At 37.0% G+C, this 18,826-nt stretch overlaps 1 protein-coding gene across 1 annotated transcript; it reads right to left on the reverse strand.

Annotated features, from left to right (window-relative positions):
* Positions 1-14,736: 14,736 nt before the first annotated feature.
* LOC124972680 (melanoma antigen preferentially expressed in tumors-like) lies at positions 14,737-17,389 on the reverse strand. The gene is made up of 3 exons (XM_047537184.1): positions 17,100-17,389; positions 16,048-16,650; positions 14,737-15,250 (listed from the first exon to the last, which is right to left on the reverse strand). The coding sequence occupies exons 1-3, from the start codon at positions 17,387-17,389 to the stop codon at positions 14,737-14,739; spliced, it is 1,407 nt and encodes a 468-aa protein (XP_047393140.1).
* Between the last annotated feature and the right edge of the window lie 1,437 nt (positions 17,390-18,826).

Consider the following 18,826-nt stretch of genomic DNA (forward strand, 5'->3'; position numbering starts at 1 on the left):
CAAAATTTTTTAAAAAGTCAAAGAGGAAAGATACGTCCTCATTCATTCCATGAGGTCAGCATTACCCTACTATTCGAACTAGGCAAGAATACCTCAAGACAAGAAAATCAGAGACCACCATCTTTTATAAATTTTGGTGCAAAAAATCCTAAACAAAATACAAGGGGGAGAAAAGCAATAGCACACTGAAAAGATTATATACATTTAATAAACTAGATTTATTCCCAATATGCAAGAATGACTCTATCATTGTAATGTACCACATTAATAGAAGACAAAACAGCACGTGAGTATCTCCACTGATGCAGACAAAGCACTTGACAAAAAGGTGACATCCCTTCATGACAAAACACTCAAAAAACTAGTAATAGATGGAAACTACCTAAACATATTAAAAGCCATATATGAGAGATCCAAGATGGTGGACTAGAGGGAGGTTGTGTTCCTTGTCACTCCATAACTCAGGTTTCCAGCAGAGGATATCTGTTTCTTGATGAGGCAGTTTTTGTTGCTTATCAATGCCCTGCTGTTTACCCCATTTGTCTACTGCGATCACCTGCAGTCTGCCAGCATATCAACTACTTTTTGAGTGCAGGTGGCTCACTGTCTGGCGCCTACCATCCCCCAGTTGCCTGCCTCTTGCCTGTCCATCACCTGCCTTTCACCTAACCATCACCCACTGCCCGAGGTTCACCTGCCCATCATCTGACAGCAGCCAGCAGACTGACCACAGATCGCCAGTGGAGCACCAGTTGCCTGCTATTGCCTGGAAGTTCACTGTCACAGTACCGGCAGGTTTGGTTACACGTGGCTGCCACCATTTTGAGAAAACAGTGAGGACCTGCAGGACCCCTGGCCAGAATGACTGAGCCCCATCTTCAGGACCCCTCAGCCCTACTGACAACTCACTGCCTCCAGGGTCCTCAGATCAACTGACTGCTCCCCACTGCCAGGACCCCTAGACCGACTGACTGTATCCTACCACCAGGATCCCCAGACCCACTGACTATGCCCCACCTCCAGGATCCCACAACCAGACCGACCACACTCTGCCTCTAGGAACCCTACCCAACCAACCGCACCCTGCCTCCAGGACCTCCAGTCAACCACGCCCACACTCTGTGCTGCAGCTCCCCACTTGCCAGCACATTTGGAATCTGGAGCAGCCATCTTGCATAATCCTAGAAGCCGTATCTCCCACCTTTAGGTAGGGCAAATATCATCCCCAGATGCATGCTGGAGACTGGAAGCTCATTGTCAGCTATTTCACATACATCAGGCTACTGAAGACTGGGAGGTTTGAATACTGTATGACTGTTATAGTGTAGATTTCTTTCTCCTTATTGAAAAATATTGTTTTTTTCTTTACCTTTCTCACTCTATTTTCCTTTTGTTTACCTGTTCCCTCAGAGTCTATTTCTCCCTTTTTGCATAGTAACAACCAACTTCTTTTGATTATACTTTCACTCTTTCTACAATATAGAACTTCTATATATTCTTTTCTTATCCAATTAACATCTACATCCTGCACCCCTTCCTATCCCCTTTGTCTTACATTAGAAATTGCAGACCTTATTACAAATCTATTTGTTATACCGTAGAAAATAATTAAACTCATTATGTTTATTATGCCAATATTGTTAACATCCTCATAGGGGTTATTTGGTTTAGGGTTGCATATTGCCTGTACTGGGAACTGCTAATATTGATCTCCCCTTAAAGAAAAGCATTTGGAAACCTATAGGGTCACTATAATCCTATAGGGGGGAAACTGCAATACCCCATATCTGCACTGCTAGAGGGGAAGATGGATGAACAACATGAAAAACAAGGGAAGAAAATGATCCAAACAAAACTAGATTCTATATTAATGGAATCCAGTGACAGTATGGTAGAAGAAATGTCAGAAAAGAAGTTCAGAATTTACACAATTACAATGATTGTGAAACAAAGGATGAGATAATAGAGCTAATGCACCCAATGAATGATCATACCAATAAGCGGTTGAAAGAGCAGCTGCAGGAAGCAAAAGATCATTTCAACAAAGCGATAGGGATGCTCAAAAAAAAAAAAAAAAAAAAACCAGAATTCCTTGAAATGAAGGAAACAATAAACCAAATAAAAAACTCAGTGGAAAGCATCACAAACAGAATAGATCACTTGGAAGACAGAACTTCAGAAAAGGAAGACAAAATATTTAATCTTGAAAATAAAGTTGACCAGAGAAGATGGTAAGAAATCATGAACAGAACCTCCAAGAACTATGGAAATTTAAGAATTATCAGGATTGAGGAAGGCACAGAGATACAAACCAAAGGAATGAACAACCTATTCAATGAAATAACATCAGAAAATTTCCCAAACCTGAAGAATAAAATGGAAAATCAAACGCAAGAAGATTACAGAACACCAAATGCACAAAATCACAACAGATCCACACCAAGGCACATTATAATGAAAATGCCTAACATTCAAAATAACGATAGGATTTTGAAGGCTGTGAGAGAAAAGCATCAGATTACATATAGGGGGAAACCAATATGGATATCAGCAGATTTCTCAGCCCAGACTCTTAAAGCTAGAAGGGCCTGGAACAACATATTTCAAGTCCTAGAAGAACATGGTTGCCAACCAATAATCCTATACCCAGAAAAACTAACCTTCAGATTTGAAGATGAAATAAAATCCTTCCATGATAAACAAAACTTAAAAGAATTTACAAATAGAAAGCCTGCACTACAGAATATTCTCAACAAAATATTCCAAGAGGAGGCAATGAAAAACAACAATGTAGGTCAGCAAAGGGAGGAACTACTTTAAAGGAAAAAACAATCAAAGGAGAAACCAAGTCAAGTTAAAAACCAAAAAAAAAGCCAAAATGACTGGGAATACAAATCATATCTCAAAATAATTCTGAATGTTAAAGGCCTAAACTCATCAATCTAAAGACATAGACTGGCAGATTGAATTAAAAAGAAAGACTCAACAATGAGCTGCCTTCAAGAGATCCATCTCATAGATAAGGACATCCACAGACTAAAAGTGAAAGGATGGGAAAAAACCTACCACGCACATGGACTCAGACAAAAAGTGGGGGTTTCCATCCTTATTTCAGAAAAAGTGGACTTCAAGCCAAAGTTAGAAGGGGTAAAGAAGGACATTTCATACTGTTTAAGGGAACCATAAATCAGGAAGACATAATGATCATAAACATTTATTCCCCAAACATCAGCACATCCATGTAAACCAAACACATCCTTCTCAAGGCCAGGAATCAAATAGACCACAACACAATAATTCTGGGTGACTTTAACACACCACTGTCATCACTGGATAGATCTTCCAAACAAAAACTAACCAAAGAAACCATAGAACTCAGTGGCGCATCAGACTTAACAGACATATATAGAATATTCCATCCATCAATGAGCGAATTCACTTTCTTCTCAGCAGCACATGGAACCTTCTCAAAAATAGACCATACGTTATGCCACAAGGCAGCCCTTAGTAAATGCAAAAAATAGAGATACTATCTTGTGTTGTATCATGATCATAATGGAATGAAATTAGAAATCAATGACAAAATAAAAAACAGAAAGTACTCCAACTCCCGGAGACTAAATAATATGCTATTTAATGAAGTATGGATAACAGAAAACATCAGGGAGGAGATAAAAAAAATTCTTAGAGGTAAATGAGAACGATGATACAACATATCAAAATCTATGAAAGCAGTACTCAGAGGAAAATTCATTGCATGGAGCACATTCAAGAAAAGAATAAAAAGTCAACAACTAAATGACCTAACATTACAGCTCAAAACCCTAGAAAAAGAAGAACAGAACAACACCAAAAGTAGTAGAAGACAGGAAATAATTAAAATCAGAGCTGAAATCAATGAAATTGAAACAAAAGAAACAATTCAAAAAATTGATAAAACAAAAAGCTGGTTCTTTGAAAAAGTAAACGAAATAGACAACCCTTAGCCACGCTAACAAAGAGAAGGAAAGAGAAAACTCAAATTACTAAAATTTGTGATGAAAAAGGAAATATCATGACAGATACCACTGAAATGCATAACATAATGAGAAGCTACTTTGAAAATCTATTTTACAACAAAATAGAAAATATCAAAGACATCAACAAATTTCTAGAGACATGATCCTCCCAAAGTGAACCAGGAGGACAAACACAATTTAAACAGATCAATCTCAAGCAATGAAATAGAAGAAGACACCAAAAGCCTATCAACCAAGAAAAGCTCAGGACCAGATGAATTCTCAGCCAAGTACTACAAGACCTTCAAAGAAGAACACATTCCAATACTTCTCAAAGTATTCTAGGAAATAGAAAAGGAGGGAACACTACCAAACTCATTCTATGAAGCTAATATCACCTTCATACCCAAACCAGACAAATCAAGGAAAGAAAATTTTAGACCAATATCCTTGATGAATATAGATGCAAAAATCCTTAAAAAAAATACTGGCAAACCACATTCAAAAACATATTAAGAAGATACTGCACCACGATCAAGTGGGGTTCATCCCAGGAATGCAAGGTTGGTTCAGCATCCCTAAGTCAAAAAATGTAATCCATCATATCAATAGACTTAAGAATAAGTATCATATTGTTATTTCAATTGATGCAGAAAAAGCGTTCAACAAAATACAACACCACTTCATGCACAAAACGCTAGAAAAAATAGGGATAGGAGGAACATACCTCAACATTGTAAAGGGTATTTTATGCTAAGCGCATGGCCAACATCATTCTTAATGGAGAAAAACTGAAAGCATTCCCCCTAAAAATTGGAACAAGATAGGGATGCCCTCTTTCACCACTTCTATTTAACATTGTCTTGAAATACTAGCCAGAGCAAGTAGAAAGGCTAAAGAAATTAATGGATATGAATAGAAAAAGAGGAACTCGGGCTGTCACTATTTGCTGATGACATTATTATCTATTTAGAGGATCCAAAAAACTCCTCCAGAAAACTTCTAGACCTCATAAATGAATTCAGCAAAATAGCAAACTATAAAAACAACATGCATAAATCTATAGCATTTTTATACATAAGTGATGAAACATCTGAAAGGGAAATGAGGTAAAGAACTCTGTTTGCAATAGCATCAAGAAAAATAAAATATTTGGGAATCAATCTAACCAAAGAAGTGAAAGATCTCTAAAGTGAAAACTATAAAACATTAAAGAAAGAAATTGAAGAAGACCCTAGAAGATGGAAAGATCTCCCATGTTCTTGGATAGGCAGAATTAATATTATCAAAATGGCCATACTTCCAAAGGCACTATACAGATTTAACGCAATTCCAATTAAAATCCCTATGACATTTGTCATAGAAACAGAAAAAGCAATCACGAAATTTATCTGGAAGAACAAAAGACCCAGAATAGCCAAAGCAATCCTGGGCAGGAAGAGTGATGCAGGAGGTATCACAATACCAAAACTTAAACTCTACTCTAGAGCAATAGTAATAAAAAAAGTATAATATTGGCACCAAAATAGCCAGGTAGATCAATGGTACAGGATAGAAGACACGGAGACATACTCACATAAGTACAGTTATCTCATACTAGACAAAGGTGCCAAAAACTTACAATGGAGGAAAGATAGCCTCTTCAACAAATGGTGCTGGGAAAACTGGAAATCCATATGCAGTAAAATGAAATTAAACCCCTATCTCTCACCCTGTACAAAACTCAACTCAAAATGGATCAATGATCTAGGAATTAGACCTGAGACTATTCACCAAATAGAAGAAAATGTAAGCCCGAATCGCCATCACATTGGCTTAGGACCAGATTTCCTTAACAAGACCCCCATAGCACAAGAAATAAGAGCAAGAATCAATAAATGGGATAGATGCAAACTAAAATGTTTTTTCTCAGCACAGGAAACAATCAATAATGTGAAGAGAGCCTACACAGTTGGAAAAAATCTTTTGTACACACACTTCAGACAAAGCACTCATTTCCAAAGTTTATAAAGAACTTAAAAAACTTTACACCCAAAATACAAAGAACCCAATCAATAAGTGGGCTAAGGAACTGGGCAGACACTTCATAGAAGAAGATATACAGGTGATCAACAAATATATGAAAAAGTGCACATCATCCCTAGTAATTAAAATAATGCAAATGAAAACCACCCTAAGATTTCATCTAATTCCAATTAGAATGGCTATTGTCAAGAACACAAGCAATAATAAGTGTTGGCGTGGATGTGGGGGAAAAAGGTACACTCATACATTGCTGGTGGAGTTGCAAATTGGTGCAGCCCCTCTGGAAAGCAGTATGGAGATTCCTCTGAAAGCTTGGAATGGAACCACCATTTGACCCAGCTATCCCACTCCTTGGCCTATACCCAAAGGACTTAAAATCAGCATACTACAGTGATGCAGCCTCATCAATGTTCGTAGCAGCTCAATTCACAATAACTAGATTGTGAAACCAACCTAGATGCCCTTCAAGTGACAAATGAATAAAGAAACTGTGGCACATATACACAATGGAATATTTTCTAGTTATATATCTGAAAGAGTAATGATAGCTAGAGATACACAAAAAAGAATAAAATTATGGCATTTGCTGGTAAATGGATGAAATTGGAAAATATCATGCTAAGTGAAATAGGCCAAGTTCAAAAAACCAAAGGCTGAAAGTTTTCTCTGATAAGTGCATGACAAAATATAACGAGGGGGGTGGTGGGGGGAAGAGAAGAATGAAGGAACTTTGGATGGTGTAGAAGAAAATGGGGTGGGAGGGGGGTGGGGGACAGAAAGATAGTAGAATGAAACAGTATTACCTTACATATATGTATGATTACATGAATGGTGTGAATCTACATTGTGCACAACCATAGAAATGAAAAGTTGTACCCCATTTGTGTACAATGAATCAAAATGCAGTCTGTAAAAATAAAAAGATTTTAATAAAAAAAGCCATATATGAAAAACATCATACTAAATGGTGAAACTCCAAAACATTTATCTAAGAACAAGACAAAGATGAGAATTTTTCCAGTTTTATTACACATAGCATTGGAAGTACTAGCCAGTACAATTAGAAAAGAGAAAGAAGAAAAGGCATCCAAATTTGGAAAGAAGTATAATTATCCCTCTTTGAAGATAACATCTCATATGAAGAAACCCCTAAAGATCGCATAAATGAACATGTAAAACTAATGAACAAATGTGGCAAAAGTTGTAAGATAAAAAAATCAAGCAAAACCATTTGCATTTTTATGCACAAAAATGAATTATTCAAAAAAAATGAAGAAAGTAATTATTTTTGCAAAGAAAATGATTAATTTGGGGCTGCAGTTGTATCTCAGTGGTAGAATGCTTGCCTAGCATGTGAGAGATACTGGGTTTGATCCTTAGCACCACATAAAAATAAATAAATAAAATACAGGTATTGTGTCCACCTACAACTAAAAATAGTTTTATAAAAAATGGTTACTTTTATAAAAAATAAAATGCTTTGGAAAAATCAATCAAGGAATTTAAGACTTTTATAATGAATGTGTCAAAACATTTGCTGAAAGGAATTAAAGAAAGCATAAATGAAGGAATGATATCCTATATTCATGGATTGCAAAAATTATTTTCATGATATCAGTACTACCCAAAGTAGTGATTCAATGCAATCTCTACCAAAATGCCACCACGTTGTTTTGCAGAAATAGAAAAATCCATCCTGTAATTGGAAATCTCAAAGGACCCTGAATAGCCAAAACCATCTTAAAAGAAGAAAAATGTTGGAGCACTCACACTTCCTAGTGTCAAACATTCCGTAGTACTATAATACAGACATATAAATTGCTAGAATATGACAGAGTCCAGAAGGAAACATCTGCTATGATTGAATGATTTTCAAAAATTTTTTTCCTGTCCACTCATTTAGAATAAGGTAGTCTTGTCAACAGATGGTGTTGAGAATGCTGGATATCCATATGCCAAAAAAGATGAGGACAGACTGACCTTTCACCAACTAAATGAACTCAAAATTAATCAAAGACTTTAACATAGGAACTGAAATTATAAAGAATCTTAGAAGAAAACTTAAGGGAAAATCTCTGTGACTGTGGATTGGGCAATAATTTTTTAAATATGATAAGAATGGAGTCAACAAAAGAAAAAAATGGATAAACTGGATATCATGAAAATTTAAAACTATTTTATATCAAAAGGCACTATAAATAGACTGAAAAGCAACTGATAGAATGGGAGAAAATATTTTCCAGTTATACATCTGACAGAGTATTGATAGCTAGAGATACATAAAGATCTCCTACAGTTCAATGAAATAACAAAAGAACCCATTAAAAAAATGGGCACAGGAGTTGAACAAACACTTCTCCAAGAAGATATACAGATGTCTGATAGGCATATGAAAAGTTGCTCGCAGGGTGCAGTGGCACACACCTGTAATTCCAGTGGCTCAGGAGGCTGAGGCATGAGGACTGCAAGTTCAAAGCCAGCCTCAGCAAAAACGAGGCACTAAGCAACTCAGTGAGACCATCTCTAAATGAAATACAAAATGGGGCTTGGGATGTGGCTCAGTGGCCCTGAGTTCAATCCCTGGTCACCGCTCCCCCATCAAAAAAAAGATACTCAACATTTGTAATCATTAGGGAAATTCTAATCAAAATTTAATGACATACTACTTCACATACATTAGGAATCCTGTTATCTTAAAAAAGAAGACAAATAACATGTATTGACAAGAACATAGAGAAATTGATACACTTATACCTGCTGATGGGAATTTAAATTTAAAAGGGCACATTCACTGTGGAATAGTGTTACAATTAGTAAAAATAAATCAAACATAGAAACACCATGTGGTCCAATAATTCTACTTCTAGATATATACTCAAAATTATTAAAAGGAGGAACTTGAACCAATATTTGTACACCAACATTCATAGCAGCATTATTCACAATAGCCAAAAGACAGAAATTACCCCAAATTCTATGTAGGGAATTAATGAATAAACAAAAATATGGCATATATATATATATATATATATATATATATATATATATACATACATACATACATACATATACTGGAATACTGTCATGTCTTAAAAAGGAACAAAATTCTCATGATATATGAATAAATCTTGAGACAAAATGAAAAATGTATTATTCCTTTCATATTAAGTAGTTAGTATAGTAAAATTAATAGACAAAGTAGATAGTGTTTATTTGGGATCAGAAGGAAAAGTGCAACATCTGTAACCTGATTGTGTTAGGTATGGGGTAAGTTGCTGTGAGACCAAAGAAGACGCCCAGAGATAGCATGTAAGAAATAAAGTTTATGAGAAAATGTTATGGGGAAGATGTAGTGGTGATGGGTTAGACAGGTGTTCTGCCAGAAAGTCCAGTGGTAATGGGATAGGCAGGGAAATCTCCATTTCACAGGATGCTTATAATGTTTTGCCAGAAAATACTGTCTTCATTGCCTCCACAATGCTTGGTCTAATGGCAGCTGGCTGGACAAGCACTTCCCTCTCCATAGGACTCTGAGCTGCACCAGCTACCACCAGAGCTAGGGGTTTATTAGTTAGACTATAAAAGAGTGACATTATTAGTTTGCTTAGTTCACTTTGTTCCTTTTACTATCAGCATTGAAAGAGTATTTGCCCTGATGTGTGTACAAGAAAACATTTCCTACTGATATCACTGATCTGCCCTATTGGCAGTATATTTGAGAAAGAGACAGTGTCCTTCAATACAGTATTTATCTGGACACTCTGGTCTGGGCTTCCTTTCATTGTTCCCCTAACTTATCAACATTCCTGGGAATGAAAAAGGAACTTTTGAGGAACATGGTATCTTACAGTCCTCCTTTTTTATAAAGATGACATTGTTTAATCAGCACAAAGTTTCAGCAGGGCTAATGAAAATGTTCTAGAGATGGATAGTCCTAATGGTTTCATAACAATGTTAATATTCTTAAGGCCATTGAATTGCATGCTAGAGTAGTTAAAATGGTAACTTTTGTTTTGTTCTACTTTACCACATTAAAAAACATTTGAGTTCCCCTCCCTCCTCAAGGTTGATCAGAACACTCAATTTTTTCATTAAAGAGACTGAGATTATGGATGACAAGGAGGGAAAAATGAATGGCATTGAGGGAAAAGTGAGAGTAGCATTCCACCAGTAAGAAAATCTTTGCATTTATTTTTATTTTCAATTTGCCTGCCGTGGCCCCAGCTCATCACCTGAGCTTATTTTTGTTGACCCAAAGTTTTAATATACTCCTTGTTGATACCACCTAATTTAACTTTGGGGCTCCTTAACTCAGCAGCCTTTTTAATGGGACTGCAGGGCCCCAGGCTGCCCCATTACCATAACATCCCTTCCTCCTTTACCCTGAAGGAGAGTGAGTAGCAAGCAAAGAATCATTCATTACAGTTTGTTTCAAACTTACCTGTGAAACAGGTAGGAAAGTAGGGACCCTTAATCACTGCCACTTACCAGTTTGGGTAAAGGCATTAACTACTGGATCCTGAGGAGCCTTCTCACATCTCCTAACCCATGAAAATGACCCTTTCCCTGTCATCTTTCATAGATCCATGTTTGTTTGCTTTCTTTCAATATCCCATCTTCACCATCAAAGTTATCAAGAACTATCAGGGATGTGCAATTTATTCTACTTGCAAGTTGTCTGCTACAGTCTCATACAGTCTCATTCTGGCAGAAAACATGAGACTTCTGGGTTAGAAAGGACTTTAATACTCTCAGTGCAGCAGGCAGAATAAGATATATATTTGTGCCATTTCCCTTTGTTCCCCGCTCCCTCAAATCCTAGACAAGTGATGTTGAATGTCTCAGGTAAAAGCTGTGCACACAGTGGGTTTGCATTATAGATGAGGAACCCTGAGTTTAGGAGACCTCAATCTTTATAAAGGGACTACTAGCAATCATACCTATCTTTTTCCCCAAAGGGAGACATCAATTTCATCATGCAGACATCAACCAAATCTGCTTCTTCCCTAGAAGAAAACACCGTCTCTTCTAAGACTGTCGACTAAGAAGAAAATATGCTCTAATACAGAAAATATGTGTAAATGTGAAAGACTCCTCCTAATACTACTAATGTTTGCTTGTATTACAGCTTGGAGAAATTTTTACTCAGTAATTGAGATGGGTTTTGTTTCTGTTGTTTGTATGACTATTTTCAGTATACCACAGGTCTTAAATTCTTCTGTTACCTTTTTTTTGGGTGGTTGGTTAGCCCAAAATCTTTTATTTTTCAATGTTCTGATTCCATCCTCCACTTTCTGTACCATAGGCAGAATCTGTTTCCTCACATCCACCTCTCCCTTTAGTAAACATCTTTCTTTTTATGTAGTGCTTTTTCCTGTGATGTTGGTGGGCTAGATTTTTCTCCATTCTTTTGTTCTAGGCTTAACCTTAAATAAACTCTATGTATCTAGGTTTCTAGGGGTCTTTTTTGAATTCCTGCTTTTCTTCCATGTGGCAGTCAAACTCTGACTTCATTTTCAGATTGATGTGTGTGAATTTCCTGCCTCTGCCTCAGTAGTAGTAGATCTCTAATGTTACATCTAAAGGATATGAGTTCATGACTCTTTCTTGACTTTCTCCTCATGGTAGGTTTTTTTTTGGGGGGGGGGATTGGCGTTTTTTTTTCCTTACAGTTTTCATGCAATGCATGTTTACCTGTGACTTGTGGATGATGAAGTTCATGCGATACTTTTGATTCATATCAGAGAAACATATAGGCGGGGGTTAAGTACTCATGTTTTTTATGCAGCAGTGACTTAACCCTTCCTACAGTCTTACACCACCCAGGCTCTCTGTTCTTTGACATTGCTTCCAATCTATTCCCAAAACAAGTAGTATGGGTCCCTGAAAAAAAGCATAAAACTGAGTGTGAACTATATTTGCGTTTGGTGCTTCCAGGATTTTACACTGTAACAATAGCCTAGACTTGATCTTTAGCAATTCATTAAAACACTCAGTTAATTCTTCTAACCCACAAATATGGTAGCTAGTGCTCCTTCCTTAGTGTTATGCCACAGGTCTGTGCATCCAGTCTACCTCTGGAGATGCCTGACCCTCCTTGGAATTCAGTCTACCATGAAGCCCTCTAATGACATTAGCTCTCTGATAGGTTCAAGTAAAATTATGACCATGCAGTTTTTTAGACTTTTTCCCTAGACTGGATAAAAAAAAATGTGCTTTTTCCAGCTTATTATATCTTAGATGACAGTGGAACTCCTTACTCTGAAGCATGCTTATTCTTCAGGCCCTCATTTTACTCATTACTCTAATCGGCAATACAGCAGTTTTGCATTCCTAATGAAGTATGCTTTTGAAATGAGTCCTGTAGAATCAGGCCTGCTGCAGGAAACAAAATTAATTCCTGGACTTTTGTCAATCTGTGTTACCATGACAAACAGTAATTGAGGAACTTTGTTGTAAATAATAGCAACCCATTCTTGGAATATCTTATGATATCCTTAACAATTATTTTTCATCATTCCCTAGCTGATAAGTCACTTCAGTTATTCTTCCAATCTACCAAAAACAATGAATTAGAAGCCACCAGCCTTGCAACAGGAACGTATAAACATGTCATTTATATTGTCAAAAATCATGCCAATAATATTCCTATTTGTCCATTTGATTTTTGCTGTAGTTTTAATTTCAGGATATGATTCCACTGACAGAACCATGGCACCAAAGCAGGATGAGGGTATGGGAGGAAATACTCCAGTCTCTCCCTATATAACCACTCTCCAATATCCTGCTACTATTTCACATTGATTAATCAAAATTGTAGTTCAGACAGCACAGTAGCCCAGCTTATTTAGATAATATATATAGTAAGAGTCACACTGGAAAAAGTTAAAACCAAAAGACCAAGTTAAAAGAGACAGATTAATTTAATTTTAATAATATACTTAACACAAAAATGCCAAAGAAATAATTTGAAAGCAATAAATTGCTCATTAATTTCACATTTTAATAGAACTTTGAAATGCTGCAAATTATCACTTCAAAATATAAGCAATATGAAAAATATGAACAAATAATTAATTTTACATTCTTTGTTCTTCTTAAGTCTTTGAGATGCTATGTGTTATCAAGAAAATACTATATATAAATAATAGTTATTTTCACATTTTCCAAGTTGGAAATGTAGATTTTTATCACTAAAAATGGAACAAAATCAAATTACCTATTTTAATTAATCTTTATATTCTTTTCTCTAAGTCATTAAATGAAATGATACCATTTCAGTGGGTATGTAATAAGAACAAAACTTATTTTTTTCACAGAGTCAGCCTGAAATGCAGTATGTTATCATTTCAACATGGAAACATAAATGTATTGTGACTTTGACATTCTTCAATCTTGCTAACTCTTTAAAATTCAATCTGTTTCATTTCAACAAAAAACTCTATAAAGTACTAGTTATTTTCAATTCTATTTGTTATTAAGTCATTGAAATGCATTGGTGTTGTCATTTCAACATGTAAACTGTAGGATCAAATTAGTAACTAATTTTGCATTATTTTACTGTCTTCAAAATACAGTATGCTATTATTTCAACATGTAAATATTATAAGTACATTATTAATTAGTTACTCTATATCCTGTGTTTATTACAATGTCTTGGACATACAAATGTACCTTTTATACCTAAAAGTACATCACCATTTTGGATGGACCAAATTTCTAGTGCTCAGTTGACACACATGGTTAGTTTATACCACAGTGAACAAGGTAACTCTAGAAGAGAAGGAGCAGATAAATATGGAATATTTATATCATGAATGAAATATATGCAATATATTAAAAGAGAGCAACTGATGATAAATTAAGAGAAAACCTTTCACTTGAGGTTGAATAGCTGAGGAGCTATTCTATAGCTTAGAAACCAGTTTGTACTGAAAATAGTATTTTAAAGGTAAAAGTGAAAACAAAGTGTAGGGCATAGGAGGATTAAATAATTTTCCAAAATGTCCTAAGAAAGAGTAGAGGAACAGATAAATCATAGAACATCTCTTCTGTAAGTGACTTGAGGTAGGGACCATGTCTGATTTGCCTTTTCCTTTTCATACATGGAACAGTATCTACCTTATAACAGATCCTTGGTGAGTATATGTAAAATAAAGAGCAACTTAGCCCCAGGGGTCTGACACTTAGAAAAGGAGAGAGTAATTTATGGGTGAATACAAAGTGGATAGAGACATAGTTTTCCCCCTTTAATTGTAGACTTTTTAAAAATAAACATCCTAAGGCAATCTTAAATACAGGAAGATTAAAGTAACTCAGGGGATAAATTTATCTGCTTCAATAACTGCCACCTACTTCACAAAGGCATCCAAGAAATGTTTGAATTGTCCTGACTTGTGTCAAGTACCCATTAGTGTAGACAAGGACATGTTGTACCATGATTGGGCCAGCTCACATCATAGACCCAACACTGTGGTGAGATACTAAGGAGAAGGAAAATAGATAAGAGGCCCACAGGACTTCTCAGAGTCCTCTATTTCCTTCTTAGAGTTCTTCTTTTATACAGGTCAGTTATATATACAAGCTCTCTAACACCAGTTTCCTAGAACAATGGAATTTTACATATGTCTCTACAACTTAGGCTTCAGGCAAGAACACTGCATGTTTTAAAGACCACACATAAATATTGAAACAACTCTTTGTACTTTGAAAATCACTCAGGACAAGTGGCCCAGTGCATGTCATTCCGGTGTACTGCCTGCAGCATTGCCTTCAATTCTGCTTGTACTTCAACAAGCTTCTGTTGGTCTAAACTGCCATTAAACTGCCATTGTTCATAGCAATGAACAGGGATTGAATAAATCACATGCTTCAACTCCATCAAGCCTGTTAAGTGCTGAAGAAGATTCATGAGCATAGGCATTGTTATGGGATTGGAGGCAAAGCTAAGGACACGAAGGTGGGAACAGCGGCTTAGGGCTGGGATGACAACAGAGAGAGTAGAGTCTGTCATAAGGCAACTATTTATCTCTAGATGACGCAGAGTACCTGAGAGCTTCTCCAGAAGTATCTGGAAGGATTCAGAAACTTCCCAGGATATCTGGTTGTTACTGAGATTCAACAGTCTTAGATGGGTGGCCTGAGAGCTCTGGGACAGAACAGTGAAGTCTCTGCTAGAAAGTCCACAGAAAGACAGATGCAATGCATCCAACTGAGGTGGCAGGACTCTGTAGAGAAAGAAAAACAAAAGTATTTCTGAAAACTGAGGATTGGAACAGGGAACGGAGTTCTGAATCATAGGCACCTATGACTCTAGAAGAAATTACTTTGTAGATACAGTACAACAGTGGTTAAAAATGTGGAATTTAAACTTAGCAGATCTGTAACCCTGAAAAAGTTATTTTTCTACAATGTAATATAGCTTTTAAATCTTTGGAATGTGTACAATATCAAATATTACAGATGATTATAGAAAAGATTAAGTGAAAAAAATTAACTCAGCACTTAACAACAATTATAGACTGAATTCTCTTTTTGGGTATAGGAAAGCAACCAACTAAAGGTCCCCTTTGATCAATTCCTAAATTATACTTTCTCCATTCAAGGCCTAAGATTTGAGGAAAACAAGAATAATGTGACAGTATTAACTATTGTGGACAGACCACGAGTATGTGTGTCAGTACTACAACATAAAACATTTCCCTATCTGAATGCCTCTCCTTTTCTACAAGGCTGTGAAGTAGAACATGAAAAGGGCTGTCTTTTTTTTACCAATATATTTATGGACTTATAACATCTGCATATGGTTGATTGAATGTATAAGTGAAAAACCACCATTTAATTTTCTAATCCTGTCTTTCTCCTAACTCTAGGAAGACATTCCTAATTTGGCTAGTTTCAAACTCCCACCAGTGCCCATGCTGGGTGGAAGGAAAAATAGGCTCAAGAAGTTTAGGAATATCCAAGAAAGGTTGCTCTCCTGTCTTAAAAATGGGATATTCAGGGTACCACCCTAACCCCTCACCTGAGCAGTTTGTGCAGCTGATTTGTGAGGCAGAAGAAAGATAAGCTGAGCTCTTGGAGGTTGTCCATTCGCCTAAGATTGGTGAGAAAATTTCTGAAGTTTTTTCCCTTACAAGATTTAAAAGGGATTTTAGACAGACTAAGGCTGTCAAGGTGGACCATCTGATCTAAAAGGCTGGTAACTTCACTCAGATAAGCCTGATCTACTCCAAGATGATCAATGCATACCAGATCCAGAAACTTCAGGATGCTTTTATAGTCAGATATTTTATCAATTTGCAAATCCCTACAGCAGAGGTGCAAGGACCCAAAGCTCTGCTCAATTTTCCTCCGAAGAAAAGAAAGAAACTGTCTTGTTTTCAAGGTACCATCAAGGGAAAGGTCCACTAATAATTCCATGGACTCCCAGGATGACCGAGGCTCAGAATCTGAAGTTACATTTCTGATATGTGTAACACTCTGCTGGGCTTCTTGTAGTCTGAGGATAGAGTGCTGTGAGAAAACACAAGACTGAAAACAGAAAGGAAACATGGTCCTGATCTCACAGCATGTGGTCCTGCAGTCTGCATCCTGCCTTAAATCTAGGATCCTCAGTTTTGGCCCCCTGTAGGAAAAAGAGGAGATAGCAAATCTGAGAGGTAGCAGATTTTAATAGAATTCAAAAGGATCAAGGAAGAAAAGCAGAAGAAAAACCTTTTGTCCCTGGTCTTTATTCCATATGCCATCTACCCTTAAGACTTTCCCATATAAATTAAAAATATTTCACTCTTTTATCCATCTTCAAATCCTCCCCAGTCTTAATGCTCATCCATTTCTATGTAATAATGTCTAATATGTAAATCCATTAATAATTCCTCAATCATGTGTATTCCATAATCAACCCTGTGGGACATTAATCTATAAAGTAACCCCAAGTGTTGGACCAACAGCCTCAAAGAGATCTCCAGCATTCACCATTAACTACCTATTGGAGACTGGCAGGCCCTCTCCCGCCCAAGGCACAAGTACACCTTCCTGCTGGCTCGCCATTATCTCTATTACACATAGTCTTACCAAGTAGAAGAGTTCTGTGCAGGCAGGATCTGAAGACCATCAATCATGGCTTTCCAGATTTCATAGTATGGCTCCCGTACACTCAGTGCCCCAATATGGAGACAGCGAAAGGGCCAAATTCTCACCATTGCCTTCAGTATCTTCTTATGCCCACCCAAGAATGCAGCAATGAACAATGGAACAAAAAGGTCTCTTGGGAGCTCCTCCAGAGCATGGACAGCTGCAGCCTCATTACTCACTAGACTCTGTGCAGCAAACTCTAGAAGTGTGGCTGGTGCAATTTGGTCCATCTTCTTGAACCTGCATCAGGGTGAGGAACATTTAGAAATAACTGAGAAGATGTTCTTAGAGTCTTATCACTGCTAGTCAACTTTTCATCACTGTGGCAAAATACCTGATATAAACAACTTAAAAAGAGAAAATGTTTATTTTGGTTCATAATTTCAGATGTTTAAGTATAGCCACTTGGCAACATGGTTTCCACGCCTGCGGCAAGACTAAACATGCTGGCAGACAGTGCAGACAGTGTGTGGTGAAGCAAAGCTCACCTCACAACAGTAAGGAAGCAAAAGAGAAAGAGGGGGAAAGAGGCCAGGGTCTCAATATACTTTTCAAGGGCACACTCCCAGTGATCTACTTCGCCCAAATAGGCCCCACCTCCTACAGTTTCCACCACCTCCCCAAAGCACCAAAGGCTAGGAACCAAGCCTTCAACACATAAGATTTTGGAGGACATTTAAGATCCAAACCATACAATTCTGCCCCTGGTCTCCAAAGGCTCATGTCACAATATAAAATGCATTTAGTCCATCTCCAAGATTTCTGTTTGTCTTAACAGTTCCACATTGCCCCAAACTCCAAGTCCAAATGCTCATCTGAGACTCAAGGCATACTATTATCTGTGAGCCCCTGTAAAATTAAAAAGAAAGTTACATATTTCCAAGATACAACGGTACAATGTATAGAGTCTCCTTCCAAAAGGAGTGAATAGACAAAAAGTCAAGAAGAACCAAACCATAAGGCCAAAAATCCAGCAGGGAGATTATATTAAATCCTATAGCTCAATGTTCAGTATTTGGGGCACATGTTGATAAGATGTGGGTTCCAAAAGGCTTGGGTACCCATCCCAATGACCTTTTCCCAGGGTAACTGTGCTTTGGAGAAAAGGAAATAATCAAATCTTTCAGGATCTACTGAATACTGGCTGTGACATTGATTCAAGGAGATTCAAAACATCATTGTAGCCCTCCAGTCAGAGCAGGGGCTTATGGATGTCTGGTGATCAATGGAGTTTTGACTCACAATGGGTCTCCAAGCCAATCCTATGGTCATTTTCCCAGTCCCAAAACACATAATTGGGATAGATTTTCTTAGTACTGGGAAGAATTCCCACATTAGTTCCCTAATGTGTGGAGTGAGTGCTAATATGATGGGAAAGGTCAAATGCAAGTTGTTTGAGTTATCTCTACCTAGGAAAATAGTAAAAAAAGAAAACAATATCACACTTCTGAAGGGATCTCAGAGATCATTGCCACCATGAAAGACTACAAAGTGCAGGGGTGGTGGATCTCACCACATCCCTATGTAACACTCTTATTGGTCCATGCATAAGATGGATGGATCTTAGAGAATGATGGGGGGGATATCACAAACTTAATTAAGTGGTGATTGCAATTGCAGCTGCTAACCCAGATATGGTTTCTTTGCTTAAGCAGATAACACACTAC

This window comes from Sciurus carolinensis, chromosome X (assembly GCF_902686445.1).
Source record: "Sciurus carolinensis chromosome X, mSciCar1.2, whole genome shotgun sequence".
Classification (NCBI taxonomy): Eukaryota; Metazoa; Chordata; class Mammalia; order Rodentia; family Sciuridae; genus Sciurus; species Sciurus carolinensis.